This window comes from Athene cunicularia (assembly GCF_003259725.1).
Source record: "Athene cunicularia isolate RWA chromosome 6 unlocalized genomic scaffold, athCun1 chr6_part2, whole genome shotgun sequence".
NCBI classification, from domain to species: Eukaryota; Metazoa; Chordata; class Aves; order Strigiformes; family Strigidae; genus Athene; species Athene cunicularia.
Genome location: NW_020799106.1, coordinates 6,375,302 through 6,391,261, shown reverse-complemented (window position 1 = coordinate 6,391,261; position 15,960 = coordinate 6,375,302). Strand labels below are relative to the sequence as shown.

At 37.5% G+C, this 15,960-nt stretch overlaps 1 protein-coding gene across 2 annotated transcripts; it reads left to right on the top strand.

Moving 5' to 3' along the window:
• The first annotated feature begins 242 nt into the window (after positions 1 to 242).
• SLC25A16 (solute carrier family 25 member 16) lies at positions 243 to 15,484 on the top strand. 2 transcript variants are annotated; one of them, XM_026851944.1, is made up of 8 exons: positions 545 to 684; positions 2,910 to 3,043; positions 4,724 to 4,787; positions 10,880 to 11,001; positions 11,533 to 11,599; positions 12,373 to 12,535; positions 13,411 to 13,479; positions 15,253 to 15,484. In XM_026851944.1, exons 2-8 carry the CDS (start codon positions 2,981 to 2,983, stop codon positions 15,407 to 15,409), a joined length of 705 nt encoding a protein of 234 aa, XP_026707745.1. In that variant the 5' UTR covers positions 545 to 684; positions 2,910 to 2,980; the 3' UTR covers positions 15,410 to 15,484. The 2 variants fall into 2 exon arrangements, with proteins under 2 accessions (XP_026707744.1, XP_026707745.1); XM_026851943.1 differs by lacking the exons at positions 13,411 to 13,479; positions 15,253 to 15,484 and adding an exon at positions 13,124 to 13,404 and having other exon boundaries at positions 243 to 684.
• Positions 15,485 to 15,960: the final 476 nt, after the last annotated feature.

Here is a 15,960-nt window from a genome sequence, read left to right as displayed (position 1 = left end):
CGCTGTGGCGGCGGCTGCTGTTGGAGATCGAGGGGGCGGGGGGCGCAGCCCGGCAAACGCCACCCCGCGTTATTAACCTTTTGGAGAAAAAGCCTCTTTATTCGACCCGGAGGGTGTTGTCCCGGCTCCCCGCTTTGCCGGTGGGCAGGAAGGGGGTTGGTTTTTCATTAAAGTTTTCCCCTCAGGCAGCGCCGGCTCTGGGTCTCCCGCCGGAGCAGCGGAGGGTCCGCGGCGGCCTCGGAGCTCGCTCCGGGGGGAGCGGCGGGGGCTGTGTTCCGCGGAAGGGAAGGAGGAAGCAGGGCGGAAAACTCTTGAGTAACTTTGAAAGCCGCTGCTGTGACTTCAGCAGCTGAGAGATGATGTCCCGGGCTTTTGTAATCGGGAGAAGTAACTAAGACATTTCATTAGGGCTTTAAGCGGTTTGTAATATGCTTCTCATAGAGGCAGTTTACTCGTTGTCGGGGCTTTTTCCAGTTCCTGAGTTTCTCCTCCCCTATTCCATTTGAAAATACATTAGAAAAACCCCTTATTTGTCTGCTGACCTGAAGAACTTCTGCATCCCATCACTTTTCTGTTTCCCCTCTTGGAAAGGTATTGCAGGATGTTGTGCCAAAACAACTACTGCACCACTGGATCGAGTAAAGATTTTGCTGCAAGCTCATAACCACCATTACAAACATCTAGGTAAGATGGCTGCTGCGTGTCTAATTTTTGGTTTTAAATGCAATGTGTATGGTTTGGGTTTGTTGGTTTATTCAACGATGATGTGGCTGATAAGAAAAGGCGCTAATCAGACAGAAAGTTGGATCCGGCTGCTCAGCCTCTGGGCCGCGTCTTGTTTGTGTTTCGAAAGAAAAACAAAGCCCAGCCTGAGCAAGTTGTGGTATTGGTTTAGCGATGGAGATGTGCGAACGGTCCCCAAAAAGGCGCGTAAAAGCCAGGCTTGGTCTTCCCCTTAGCGAGGCCGGCAGGAGGTTGGTAATCACAGCGGCGGAGCTTGGGCCATTTATGTAAAAACTGTCACTGCTGGTGACTGCTGCAGTCTGCGACAGCGCCCGCCGGCCCCCAGGGGCTGTGGGAACCGCCGATGCTCGGAGCGTGGCAGCCCTCTCGGGGCTGGTGGTGACAGGACGGTGCTGGCCGCATCCCGCAGCGCGCGTGGGGCCGGGGGCAGGTGGTGGAAGTGGGTCTGGGCTTGGCGGGAGGTGCCGGCCAGCCGCGGTCGGCGTCTGTGTGGCATCGTGGTGAGAGAATAAACTCCCCGTTGTCACCATGCTCAGAGCCGTTCTCTGTGGGGCTGTAGCAGTGCCCTCTTGTGCAGAGTATTTGAGGTATTTTATGTCCTTATGTTCTTGAAGTGTGTCATAACTTCTGTTCTGAAAGTGTGTTACAGTTGGCAAGAAAATATAATTCTGAGTTAGTTAATTTTACATGTAATGAAAGTTTGAATTTTGTAATTTAGACACTAAAGATTTTTTTTTTTAAGGCTGGAGAAATAAATCTTGAAATAAAATTCAGTGCATATATATTCACTTCACGGTACCAAAAAGGGAACCACAAATTATGTGGCATTTTGGCAACACAGTCATAAAAGAATGCACTCAAATCTGTAGTCTAAGGAATGAAGGCTGAAATAATTGGTTTGACCAATACTTTAAATCCTTATTTTCTGTTTACTTTGTATTGTGCTGTAACTGGCAATGAAAATCTTCTATTCTTCCCTATGTAGGGAGTTAGATATGGTGCTCATTATTTAGCACGTGTCTGACATCAGTGTATGTTCTTGTTACGTGTAGGCAAGAGAGAAAATGATGTGGATGAGATACCTGTAAGTGCAGAGACATGGTGGATGGGTTCATTGAAGTGCTCACTGAATGTTTTTCCTGCCCTTGCTCTGTGGAGAGTTTGTGCTACATGGGTGTCAGAGCATGTTTTAAGAAATAAGAACAGTAAATCACCATTGCAGAGTAGAGAGAAATTCTAGTCATGGCATAAGTATTTTCAGAGGCGTGTAGTAAGTGTGAAAACTTAAAAATACATTTGTGTTGTATTTTTAGAACCTTAGAAACTAATTAATACTTCTTTTACTTAGACTTCAAATGAAACTTTGTCAAGTACTCTCTTTTTCTGCCTGAAAGTAAAGATGTGTAAGACTTTTTCATGTTCAGCTCTTATATTAAGTAGTTCCATTCGAATGAAAAAGGTTTAACTGTTACAGATTATTCCTTTACCAAAAAAAAGTTTAAAAGCCAATTTGATAGCAATTGTGCGTAACTAATATGTTTATAATAAAAGCGTAGGTTTTGCCCAAACTTTGTGTGATGTTGCATTATTCACCACCTATTAAAAGGGAATAGGATTGCTTCTTACTGCAACAGCTCTGGGATAGGAAGTGTGAGATGTGTAAATTGTAAGGAGAGTTTCAACTTGTTTACTCCATTTCCTCAGTGATGGCATTTAATCTGTAATTTACCATGTAGCAATATTAGATTTTTTTTCCCCGTGGTTTTAGATTTTAAAGTATTTGTTTATCTATTTTGAATTGACTGAATCGCAAGTCAACCAGTTTCCTTCCTTCTGTTGCTAGTATTAGCTTCTGTGGGTGGATAGTATCATCTGCAATAGGATTGCGTGCAGTCCAGGCAAGCCACGGAGCCTGAACGCATGAATTCAGAAAGAGGTTCACTGAGGCTGGGAGGTGAGAAAGCTGATAAAACTTAACCTTAAACCTCTTCGTCTGGCAATGTTTGGGCACGGAAAGTGGATTTTCCACTCTCCATAGTTACATGAGCAACATGATCCCATCTTAGTTCTATGCATACTTTCTTATTGTCAGTAATATTTGCTTGATTTTTTTTTTCCTTCCCCTCAGTGTAATTGTTTAATACCTCTTTTTGTATTGCTGGCAGGAGTGTTTTCTACACTGTGTGCTGTCCCCAAAAAGGAAGGTTACCTTGGGCTGTATAAAGGAAATGGGGCAATGATGATTAGAATCTTCCCATATGGTGCAATTCAGTTTATGGCATTTGACCAGTATAAAAAGGTTAGTTGAATTTATTTTATTTTCCTTTTTTTTTTTTTTTTTCCTGCCTACAGTGAACACAGATTCTTTAAGTGATCAAAGCTAACACTGAAACTTTTGTGTCTTATTAATTAGCTGCATGTCTTTTCTGAGGTTGCTTAATTTTATCCAAATCTACCCATTAAAAAAATCAGAGCAACAGTGAAACATTCTGCAGTGTTGCTTAAGGAAAAAAAATTCTCACCAATTTTTGTACCTTTGTATTGTTGAGAATAATACTTTTTTTAGGAAAGAAAAAGATAGTCTAAAGTCTGCAACTATTTGTATTGTTATAAGCTAGCCCTTTGTGAATAATGTAGGAACAAAATGTAAAATGGAACCTCTTTATGATATTATATTGGGAGTCTTAGTATTTGATGGATGGAATAACTTAAACTTGAAAGTCTCTCTGGATGTGACTGTTATATTTGACCTGGCAAATGACTATGTCAGGCTCTAGAGAAAAATGACCTGGAAGAAAAAATGCTTATTTAAGGATCCCACAAGATTTGTGGATTCCTTTCTGCTCTCATGCATTTAGTCTTTCATAATAAATACATAATAAATCCCTGTAACAGCTTTGGAGGTCAGGTGTTACATGAACATGTTTTTAAACATTGCTTATGCTGGTCAGAAATACCATTTTACTGTTAGTGATGAGTAATTCCGTATTTGAAAGCTGAGATTTAGTACCCAGTGAAGTAACTTGCATGATCTTTCCTGAAGACAGAGACTGAAATTATGATTCCTTTCCCTAAAGAGTGAATTTCAGAGGGCTGATACAAAGAAGTAACTTCAATGAATTTCATATGTTCTGAGTTTTTTTGTGGTGTGATCATAAATGCTGTTGATCTGTGCTTGTTTTATGTTTTGTTGAATAAAAGACTGCATGCCATGCTTTGTAATTAAATGGTTTATGAATCTGCAAATTTCAAGAAACCATTTAGCATCATAGCAGTTTCTTTTATCTATTGATTGTCAACAAATATTCAAGATGTTTTGCTGGAATATGTAAAAGGAAAAAACCCGGTTCTTAAAGAAGGAAGATAAGAATTAATCTTCTTTATAGCAGAAACTGCTTCTTAGTCTCAGTTATTTGATAAAAGCCTGGAAACTAATTTCTAACTTCCTTCCAGAACGTAATGTAACTTAGGAAGTTCTTGCTCTCAAATGCTTGATGGATTTCTCTTTTCCTTTTTTTTTTTTTTTTTTAATAATGCAGTTAAACAAAGCCTTAAAAATACTTTCATAGGACTATGTTTCACATGCTGTGCCTTAAAGGTGTCACCTTTCAACTTTGCTCCGTGTCCTTTGTTCTCTATCATGCTACAAGGACACTATTCGGTTTGCCTTGTTTGACACACATTAAAGATAACTAAATAAACAATTAATCTAGTTTCTGAAGTAAACAGTACAAATACTTCCAACTAATCAATTTGCCCTGTTAGTAGAACTCTAGCACTTCAGTGTTTTTAATAAGAAAGTGGTAACAGTAGCAATGTTCAGAAAATTCTTTTAATTAAGTTCTCTGGTTTGAATTTGCAGTGTTACAAACTTCTTGGAAACAGCTACAGAGTTTGCACTAATGTGCTAATAAACTGAGTGATGTATTTCCCTGTATTTTTTGATATACAACTACCGTAAATGTTCTGTATTTTGTAGGTAATAAAGAAGCAGCTTGGGATTTCAGGGCATGTGCATCGATTAATGGCTGGATCCATGGCAGGTATGGTTTTGTACTTGGATTTCAGATGCCCCTTTTGCTGGAAAGCTAATATTTGTTTAGAGGATGATTTGATGTGTTTTCAGGCCAAACTGTTGCAAATTTGTGTTAAGCAAAAATACTAGTAAATGGTTAATGTAACGAGTAGTTGCCTAATTGGAAACTGTTTGTCTAAGAGTATTCTTTAAAATGTATTTGTTGAAGCACTGAATTCTGTGCGATGCTGTAAAGCACAGTTTTTATAGTGTTTATTAGGGCTTTTAAAAAAATAAAGAATCCAGTGTCATCAAGGTGAAGTATAAAGATGTAGGTTTTAGCAGAATTGGTTCATGAGCCCGTCTGCCTTTGCTACTAGGTTGAACATAACTCTTTTTCATAGAAATAGAGAGAACTGCAGCTCCTTAAATGGGGGGATTCTTTGGATTTGCCAGAAATAGACTGTTCAACATCCAATGCAGGATTGTCATGATACTCTAGCTCATATGTACGAATGTTAAAAAACATCATTTATCAATTAGTGCAATAGCAGTAGAAAAACCCATTTGTAAACTGCCAGTATATAGTATGATTATACATTTCTGTTTTCCCCTTGCTAGTCATTCAGCCAAAAGTAGCTAAGAAAAAACAGGGAAAGGTAAGTAATAGTGGACTGATTGTCAACTGAGGTGATTCTTCATGTCCTTTTACTTTGTAAAACGGGCTTAATACCATCTAGTGACAGTCCTTAAATACTTACGACACGAGTGTTAATATTTATCTTATTTTGGAATAAAAATACTGGGGTTTGTTAATACTACCTTTAGTTAAACTAGGAAGACCTCATAAAAGTATTTTGGCTTTGCATGTGATCAGAGGAAAAGAGAATGAAATGGTTCAAAGATCCTAAAAGCTAGCAAGCCCCATTTTGACAAGATATGTTCCAGAACTTGGCTGGCTTTCTACCTGAAAGAGGTGGAAAAAATACATAATGTGTTTTCCCTTTTCTCTTTCTTTCCCCCCAGCTTTAACTGTACTAAAGAGCACTTTATTTATTTATTCCCCAAAAGCTTATTATTAGCTTTTTCAGGAGCCATGTCTCAGAGACCTGGAACCTGACTTGTGAGGCACTGTGAAAACATTGAATAATCAGCTTAACTTCGTCAGTGTTGGGCATGCTGGGATTCTTTGTGTAGATAAATTAATAGCATCTGGCATCGTTTTAAGCACCTTACTGGTTAAATCTGTTTTGTGTGGTTAGAGTAACAGAAATAAAATAAAGCACGATCCAATGAAATGCTTTATGTGGTGCATTTAAGTACAGTATACTCCATAGTCTGGTATTGAGAACCCCAAAACTGAGTAGATGAACTAGATTTAGGTGGGCAATGAAATGAATATAGCAGTCAGGTATAGTAATAGCATCACATGTGAGTGTCTTACTATTTGTTTACTAGGTGGCATTAACTGATCTTTGGGATATTCATTAGATCAATAAGGGGGTGGGGGGGGTTACCTTGACTATTCCAAGAGGGTACAGAGGAGGAAGGAGGCACTAAGAAGAGCTTCGAGTTTGAAATCTGATACAGAAGTTCTCTAGATTTGCAAACAAAAGAATAGACTTCTAATAGCAATTGGTAAAAACTGCTTTAACTGCTGTGGCTTAGTCTCTTGCTGGCTCTAACAAGGGGTATTGTTCCGTTTCTTCCAAGTTTAAATGACTAAATGAGATGGTGTGCTGCATGCACCCCAATGTTGATGAAGAGGGGTCCTCACAGTTTTCTGGAACCCAATATTACCCAATTCAAAATGCATAACCCAACTTGTTTCCCTTTCATTTTTGTCCCTTCTACACCATCTAGCCACACAGCTGTCTGTTTTCACTTCTATATACACTACTGATACTTAAATCTTGGTTGTGTCAGTGTTTTCAACATTACTGGCAGTCAACAGACCTGAGTCAACTTCAGAGTGGTGGGAAACATTTGAGTATCTTCTGAAACTGATAAACAGGATCAAAAGCATATCCACAGGGGAAAACAAGGCAATGAGGGTGGGGGTAGTGGAATGAGAGAAAAGAAAAACCTATTGTAATGCATATATTTCAGGAGGCCAAGTTAAAGTTACTGTGGAAACTTTAACTCTGGATTTCCTGAGTCTTGTGTGATTCAAATTTCAGTTGTAACACCTCATTAACAGATAAATGGTGTATAACTTCTTTTAAGGAAAGGCAGAGCTGGGGAGAAGATAGAAAAATCATAGAGGTTAGCGGGGTTTAGGAAACAAAATGATCAAATAGCACCTGTATCATAGGATGGTTTTGCAAATCTAAATGTTTTTTAGTTTTCTATTTGAAAAATCTTAATTAAACCACAGAAATATGTATTTCCTCCCCTGCGCTTAACTTTAAAAAAGCCCCCCAAAATTAGATGCCATCTAGAATAAACTCCATGAACCTAATACAGAAAGTGTGGGTTTCTTTTTACCTTTTTATGTTTATTTTTGGTAAAAACGATTGGAAAATAGTTCTGATCTAGGAGGATACTGACTGTCTCAAATAGGATGTAATTAACAGTTACCTATTTGAGTCAACCTCTTAAAAGAATCTGTGCTGTTTATTTCTTCAAGTGCAATTCAGAAACAGAATTATATATTAGATGTCTAGAAATGTTAGGACTTGCAAATTAGGCAGCTCTTTGTCATCAGCTATTTCTCTGTATGTATGGTTCCTGAAGCTTTGTTTTCTTCGGAAGATGCCTCCTTGATGAATTAATCTTTGTGCTAGTGAAGGAAGGCATTTTCTGCAGTTTGAGGCCGTGACTTATGCTTATCAGCTTTTGAACTGTATACCTCTGATCACCTAGTAGTACTTAATTTGGTCTACATAGTTATTGATAAAGTACAAAGAGCACGATACACAACTTTTTATGACTTCTGTATCAGATATGTTTGCGGTACCCGACCTTTGTAAATGTATCTCACTTGGGTTTTTTTCTTGCTCCAGATGTTTGGGGTTGTTTTATTTTCAAAGAAAAGAGTATTACTAAGGATGGGGGAATAGTAGGGAAATTGGGAGACAGAGATAAATCCCTTTACAGCTAATCTCCTTGTTAACTCCCAAAGCCTGGGAAGCAAATTGAGGACAGTCTAATTCCTGTTGTGCTTCATTGACACTAAGTCTCAGTAAGGGTTTGTTTAACCCGGTATCTTGTGCCCAAGAGTGGTCAAAGGTGCTTGAGGACAATATGGTGAGTGAAGAATGGTCTTTCCTTGACTTCTGAGTCAGCATTTGCAATGAAAAATCTGCTATTCTTGAAGAAGTGGTTCTTAAAGGAGGTAGGAGCTACATTGCCCTACTAGGATTATTTCAGATTAGACACTGGCAATTGCAGTATGTGTCTCTTAACTGTTGAAATATTTCCAATACTGTCCTGTTTAACCAACCGTGGGAGAGATTTTTGGCCCAACTTTCATTATTCGGCATAGACTTTGCTTCCTCAAGACAGGGAATTGGGCTTAAGATGCTGTGGTCTGACTTCTGATAACTCATACTGTTTAGGGAGCTAGAGAGAACGTTACTAATTTTGTAGACTTCACCACAATGACTGTGTCCCAAAGCTGGCCGCTATTTCTCCCAGAAAAGATAGTGTGTCTTCTGAGCCCTAAAGGAAACCTTGATCCCTTGTATGTACATTTTGCTTATGTGAACAGTAAGGGTTAACATACTGCTCCCAGGTGCTTCAAGAAAGCATATTTTGGGGATGATGTTGGGAATCCCCCCCCCTTTTTTTTTTTTCTTTCCAGAATTCTTGGCTAGAGAATTTTAAGAAAAAGTAAAAAGAAAAAAAAAGATCCTATTTAAATCCTTACTACATACGGTTTCTTCCAGTTCCATCTGTTTTGGTGGGGTTTTTTTTGTTTTTTTTTTTTCAATTGTACTATTTTTGGACTATGTTCACCAGCTAGTGCATTCACCAAGCTCTTGGTTGGTCTGTTTGCTGATCTTTGTTCAGAGAATATTCCTGGAAATGTATCAGGGCATGATTGGAAAGAGAAGGGGGATAAAGTTTTCTGGTTTCTGAAGTGGGATGACTTTCCTGTGAACTCTTAAGCTCTGTAAAGATTTTCTCCCTCTTTTTTATTTTATTTTTTTTCTAAACTGCTTGAATTCATCCATTTTACAATATTTCTGGACATCTCAGGCAATCCATTAGGAAAAGGCTGTAGTCTGAGGGATTGCTTTTAATGATGTAGGTCTGTGGAAAGTCCTGAAGTTGCTTTGGTGTTTTGCGGCTTCCAACTTTTGAACCCTATGGGTGAGACAACATAACAGAAATCAACTGCAGATGTCTGCTTTTTGTTCAGAGGAGTCGTCCAAAATCTCTTGACAGAAATTATTTTTTTAGAAGACAAAAACAATTACTGGTAGGCTACTCTAGAAGGCCACAAACTTTACTCTTGTTTGGTCGACCAGTATCAGCTTTTTGGATAGCTCACTTAGGGTGTTAATATTTTTTTTTTCTCCCCATCTAATCATGATATCTTATGTCACATCACTCAGCTTACTAAGGTTGCTTTTTTTTTTTTTTTTTTTCCTCTCCAGACATAAAAGTTACCAGGAGTCTCTTTGCTGGAGTTGTTGTGTTGTGTTTGGGTTTTGTTGTTAGTTTAGCTTGGTTTGGTTTTGTTTTCCCCTCTGTGTCATGGTTTTTTCTTAACCTTGTGGAAAGGAGGGGAAATGATACACCTACAAAAAGAGATATCATTAAGAGACTACTAAAACTTAAAAGGAAGTGCAATTTCCTGCCAGCATAAAAAGTGTGCTTGTCTTCTGTAGGACCAATTTTTTAGGGTGATGTTTAGCTAAATCAGAGGAGCTGGTAGAAAACAGTGTCAGTCATGATTTTTTCTCCTTTTCCCAGTGTTTTTTTTCCAAGTGATGGTGGTATACCACCAAAAAATGACCTCTGTTTTTAGTAAACAGTTTTAGCTATTCTCTCCAAATAATTTGTAAGCTGCTGAGTGATTTACCTCAAAAACTAGCAGTGGGAAAGAATTTGTTACTCAGGTAACTGTTGGAGGAGTTGTTCTCTGTACTGGAACTCTGTTTCCAAAGTTACAAGTGGGTCAGTATGGAATCAGTTTTGAAGCAGTTCATAACTGGATTAATCCTAATATTTGATTTTTTTGGCATCTTAAATCTAGAAATAACTTTTTTGGTCAGAGTTTTAAAACAGAAGTGCTGGTGTAACGTGAAATATTAAAATGCAGTAATGCAATGCAGTTAAGTACTCCTCATCCGTACAATCCTGACTTTATTTTCATAGAATTATAGACTGGTTTGGGTTGGAAGGGACCTTAAAGCTCATCTAGTCCCAACCCCCTGCCACGGGCAGGGCCACCTTCCACCAGCCCAGGTTGCCCAAAGCTCCATCCAACCTGGCCTTGAGCCCTTCCAGGGAGGGGGCAGCCACAGCTTCTCTGGGCAACCTGTGCCAGGGCCTCACCACCCTCACAGGGAAGAATTTCTTCCTCATATCTAATCTAAATCTGCCCTCTGTCAGTTTAAAACTGTTACCTTACTCCTTGTCCTATTTTAAATGTCATTAGAATATATTTAGTATTTTCAGATGTAGTAGATAAATGCAGGTATCTATATCCAGTAATCACATCAAATTTTGAAAAAAGCTTTTGAAATTAAACATGTAAATTCGGTGTTTTGGTTTATTTTTATTTTTTTAAGATATGTAGGATTAAGTTTAATGGTTGCAATCCAGTAAAGCTGATGCACTTGACTAGCCTGTTACTTATGAGCCATGGACTTAAATAAGATTGCTCATGTGAATACAGTTAGGTGCTTAAATCTCTGGAAAATCAAGGCCTAGCTATGCAGCTTCAGTGAACACCAAGTATAAACATAAATCCTTCGTGTGTTGCTGAAGTTACTGTTCCTATTTGCTGACTATAAGTGACTTTACGTGTTTCTTTAACAAAATAATTTGTATATGCTGTTATATTCACTGCCACAAGAGGAAATTCTGACTTTTCAAAATAACCCTAGAATCAGATAAGGTGTAGGTGAGTTTTGTTTGCTTGTTTTGTTTTTGTTTTTAATAAAGGTATTACAGCAGTGATTTGTACTTACCCTCTTGATATGGTTAGAGTTCGTCTGGCGTTCCAAGTAAAAGGGGAACACAAGTACATGGGGATTATCCATGCATTCAAGATGATTTACACAAAGGTATTTTTTCTTTTAATCTTCAGTCCTGTCAAAGCAAAACATGCTCTTTAAAGAATGTTGCACTGCATTGAAAATAGTAGCCTGGTGGAAAAATAATGTGACTTCAGTGCGTGCACATTGAGTTTTTTAATGTAAAAATTTATCTGGATGCTTCCTTCTACTTAGGCTGCTAAGATGTAGCTAAGACTTATGTAAGTGGGAAGTTGAAAACAGCAGAGAGAAGTTGCTTTTCAAGAATGAGTAGTAATGATACAAAAAAATTTGGGGAGGAGGGATATGTATAATGCAGAGTGTCTCCTAGATTATGAAGTTGGATGTAGATTGTTCTCCTTCATTTTCACTTCTTTATCTCCAATGGAACCAGGCAGTTGTCCCCTCAGTCTTCAGGCACAAGAAACGGATGCTAGCTCCTTGGTGCTAGATGATGCTAGTCAGATTGCTGTCATGTGAATCTGTATGAACAACCATATAACTTGTTAAGACATTTGGTGTATTTCTTGCCATAAATGTACCTGTATTTTTCTTTCAAAGGAAGGTGGTTTTAGTGGATTCTACAGAGGGCTGACGCCAACTGTTGTAGGAATGGCACCATATGCGGGTAAGTTATTGCCAGGATGTGGCAGTCCTTTGGCAGCGATGTGCTCTACTAAATGTACATAATATAGCTACACAGTTAATTAGCTCCTGTTAAAATCAAGGATTCTGCTTTTTACTCTATGGAATGGGGGGCCGCATTTGCAACTCTTCAATCTTAATCTAGAATTGGACAATGTGTGTTAAAGCATCTTCAGCAGGCAAAGCCTAGTTTTCTGAATCTTGGAGTTGAGAAGGAGAGAGGTCAAGTAGTTGTTCTTTCTCTTCTGCTTCCCAGTTTTCCCACAACAAAGCATGTAGGATATTTCTCTCAAACAGGTAGATGCATGGAGCAGAGTGCTCTATAGATGGGAGTTGTAGAGCCTCTGTATTGGCTCCATCTCCTGGTGACTTCTATGTGAATCCTTAAACAAGCTAAAGCAGCGGGTGACGTGGGATGGAGGAACATCAGAACTGCCCAGCTAGACTACAGTCATATTTAAAAGATGAAAATATCTTAGGAGTTACTCTTAACAGCAATCCAGGAATTTAAAACCTGCAGTCTATCTTATTTAAAGCATTCTTTTAATGTTAATTATAAACACTAATTCACTTGGACAGAAGTTACTGTAGAAGTTCAAACTATTGTTTGTCTATTTCTTTCTGCTTAAGAAAAATCTTCTAAAAGAATTGGAAAATAGTTTCATTTTGTAATTGCAGTTTTTTGTTTATGATAATGATGCATCGACAAATAGTTTGCCTTTTTATGAAAGTACATAAAATTAAATTTCCTTTTAGGTTTTTCATTTTTTACCTTTGGTACCTTAAAGAGCATTGGACTTGCTCAAGCACCTAACTTGCTTGGACGGCCTTCATTAGATAATCCTGATGTCTTAGTTTTGAAAACACATGTAAATCTGCTGTGTGGTGGCATAGCTGGAGCAATAGCTCAGACGATATCGTAAGTTTGGGTATTGTGGGGTTTTTTTGTTCTTTTGTTTTTTCTATATAGCTGTTCATTTTAAAGAAACTTTTATCTGAGAATATAGTTTTACGTAAGTCTAGTTATCAGTAAGGTTTTAAAATCAGGTTAATCAGACACTGGAATTCAGTTATTACCTATTGTTTCGTTTACTAAATATCTATTTAATCTTCAGGGTCTTTAAAGGTACATGCATTGAATCGATTAAACAAATTCAGACAAATATCCTAAAATCAGATGGAATCTTGTTTGGTAAGCTATGAAATTTTGACCATGAGTATAATTTGCAGATTTTTATTATTGTAATTTATTTTCAAAACAAGGTAACCTGTGAAGCCATAGAATTAAAAACAAGACCCCAGAAGTCTTAGATATTGTATTTGGCATTAATTTTTTTATTACTTTTCTTGCTTTCTCCATTCTCATGCTGTCCTTGTCATATTTTATTTTGTCCATAAAATAAGTTAATTTAATGGACTAATACAGCATCAATTTTTCACTAAATTGCTGCATTACAAATGTCATTTTCTATTAATCCTTAAACTGTTAATTTTATTTTTGATTCAGGTGTGTTCTCCCTCCAGCGTTTTACAGTTTTATACTCTCATCTGATCTTCATGTGTCTTCCTTTACTTGTGCCAAATGGAATATATTAAAAGATCTGATTTACTGGTTTTGGTTGTATAGGGGAAGTCTCCCTTTTTGGAGAACTTTCAGCTGTGTTGAGAATCTGAGCTGGATTTCTGACTCACTGAAAAGGGAGCTTGGAGGTTGCACATGGACTGCTTTGTATTCTTTTTTAAACTAGTCATCACACATCTGGCTGAAGTGCTGTTCAAATATCTCCTCTGTAGATATCCCCTTGATGTAACTCGAAGGCGAATGCAGTTAGGAGCCGTTCTCCCAGACTCTGAAAAGTGCCTGTAAGTATTTTCTTTTCATCCATAGTAACTGAATTCTTAGACCTCTTGAGCAAAGTTAAATTGTCTTAAAGTTTAAAAAAACCTAAACAAAGCCCAAACTGCTACTTTGTTGATTTCATTGTTCTTTTAATGAGTAAGTTTCCACTCAGACAAAAGCTGCTCTTACTGCTCTGAGGTTAAAACCCCAACAACCCCCCCCAATCACATGGCACTTTTGTTACTAATTCTGCATTTGTATTAGTAATGGGTGTGTGTGTGTGTGTTGTATTTTAAGTCACCTTGCAATGTCTTTCTTTAATATCAGCAGGATCCCTAAGAGATAGACTGCATGCTTCTATTGAAATGAAATGTTTTAAAGTGTTTTTTAACTTCGCAGAATCTGTTCCATAAGATGATTTTGCATAATACTGTTCCATTTGATTTTTCTTGCGTTTACAGTAATGTCCCACACCCCACATGTAGTTGAGGTTCCTCCAGTAGTAGTGGAAGTACCATAATATCCTTAAAATCATTGTATTAAATTGGTTCTCATCTTGACAAACTTCCTGAATTTCAAATTGCCTCAGCCAAAGGCAGTTCTATCTTGGTTATTTTCAATCTTGTGGAATTGTGCATGTCTGAATCCAGTGTGATTCAGTGTGAACCTTCTGCATGGCAAATTGAATCTTACTAACAGTAGCGACCTTCCATAAACAACCTAGATATTGCTTACTGTGAAAGTTGCTGTTCTATTTTCCTTAGCAGCCTTAACAGGTTTTTTGTTTGGCTATTTTCCACTCCAGATACTTTTAAAATAAAAATGTGTTAATTGTTACTGGGGTTTTACTTTTTGCATTTGTGAGAACTATTTTACAGACTTCAGAGTTCCCAATTTAACAACATTGTGACCGTGTTTGAGAGCTGTGCCTGGAAGGACAGTAGACATATGTCTTTAGAGGATGAGATGATAAAACAAGTAGGAAATTTTGAAACTTGGAGGCATATGGAAGGCGTTCACAAAGAGCAGTGTCTTTAATAGCTTGGAAATATTGATCACCTTAGAGATTCTTAAATTGCTTTGCATTTAGTGTCCACTCGCTCAGTTTCAATGTAAGTATGTGAGGAAAATCTTCCTTGCATATACACTGCAAATGCTTCTTTTAATAAAGTCAGATATTATAGATGTAAATTCTAGCATTTCTCTTTTGAGAGAAAATACTAGGTCTTTGTCATGGTAGAGGAAGATACACACATGCAAGATATACAGAGCTAAATGTAAATTTTATATGCAGAGCTTTAGAAGGATGGGTGATATTGATCAAGTGTTCAAAGAAGGAGAATGGGATACAAGCCTAAATACTGATCTTTAATGCAAGGAGTGTGTGCTGCATTGGGCAAATTATGTTTCTGTTACTCTGTGTTATGTTTGTAAGAAGAATTGATTCTTCTCAACTCCTTCCTGCCAGATAGGCAACAGAAAAATGCATAGCCATTGTGATGTAAAATGTATTAATATGACTTTTCGGGCAGATGTTTTCAAACTGAAACTTCTTCAGATAGGATTGCACTGTCCTCTTTCTAATTCCCAGCCTCCTGGCTCAGATCTCTTGCAAAAGCTCAGACTGTCTTCTGGGTCCTAAAAAGACTAACAATGCTTTGCTGTATGGAGTCCCATGGGCTTTTCTCCATAGATCTCTTAAGAACCAAGTAAAACAGTGTCTTGTATTTAAAGAAAGTGATTTTTGACTATTGAATATGTGTATCCAATAGTGATTTGAGTTCTTATTTTTCCAGTACAATGGTGCAGACACTGAAATACGTGTATCAACAACATGGAATACGAAGAGGATTATATCGTGGTTTATCTCTAAATTATATTCGTTGTATTCCTTCCCAGGCTGTGGCTTTTACCACATACGAACTTATGAAACAATTCTTGCACCTCAACTAATTTTTTTAGAAGACTTTCCTGTAAAACTACACTATCAGTCCTCAGATTATATTGTTGAGGAAATTACTTGAAGTTAAAAAAAAAAAAAAGCAAGCTATCTGTTACTGTGGAACTGCTGTTGTCTGACTTTTATTTGCCAAAATGTGGTTAATTTCCTGGAGTCAAACCAGGAGACAGATCAAAATAAACATTAGTTAGCTATAAACATTTTTTTGTACTTGATCTTGTAGGCTTCATTAGATTAATGTTAAGAATTACACAGTTTTAAAATTACACCCACATTTTATACGGGTTTCAAGCTGTTAGTTATTTAGCTTTATCACCATTCCAGGAGCTACACACATGGTTATACTGCTTTTTAAGCTAGTAGTTAGACATCTGTTCTTCTTTAAAAATTGAATAAACTGATTTGAACAAAATGCAATGATTTTCATATTCAAATACTTGCCAGCTCTGTAGAAGCTGAACTCGGCAGACCACAATTTACGCATCTTTTCATTCTTTTTTTGTACAAGTTTTCTGTATGCAAGAACAATGCATATATCTTCGGA

Excerpts from the sequence above, each read along its gene's own strand:
- SLC25A16 (XM_026851943.1), top strand. The coding sequence starts at position 2,981 with ATGATGATTAGAATCTTCCCATATGGTGCAATTCAGTTTATGGCATTT. Across the intron at positions 3,044-4,723 it reads CATTTGACCAGTATAAAAAG|GTAATAAAGAAGCAGCTTGG; the intron begins GTTAGTTGAATT and ends TGTATTTTGTAG. Across the intron at positions 11,600-12,372 it reads AGGAATGGCACCATATGCGG|GTTTTTCATTTTTTACCTTT; the intron begins GTAAGTTATTGC and ends ATTTCCTTTTAG.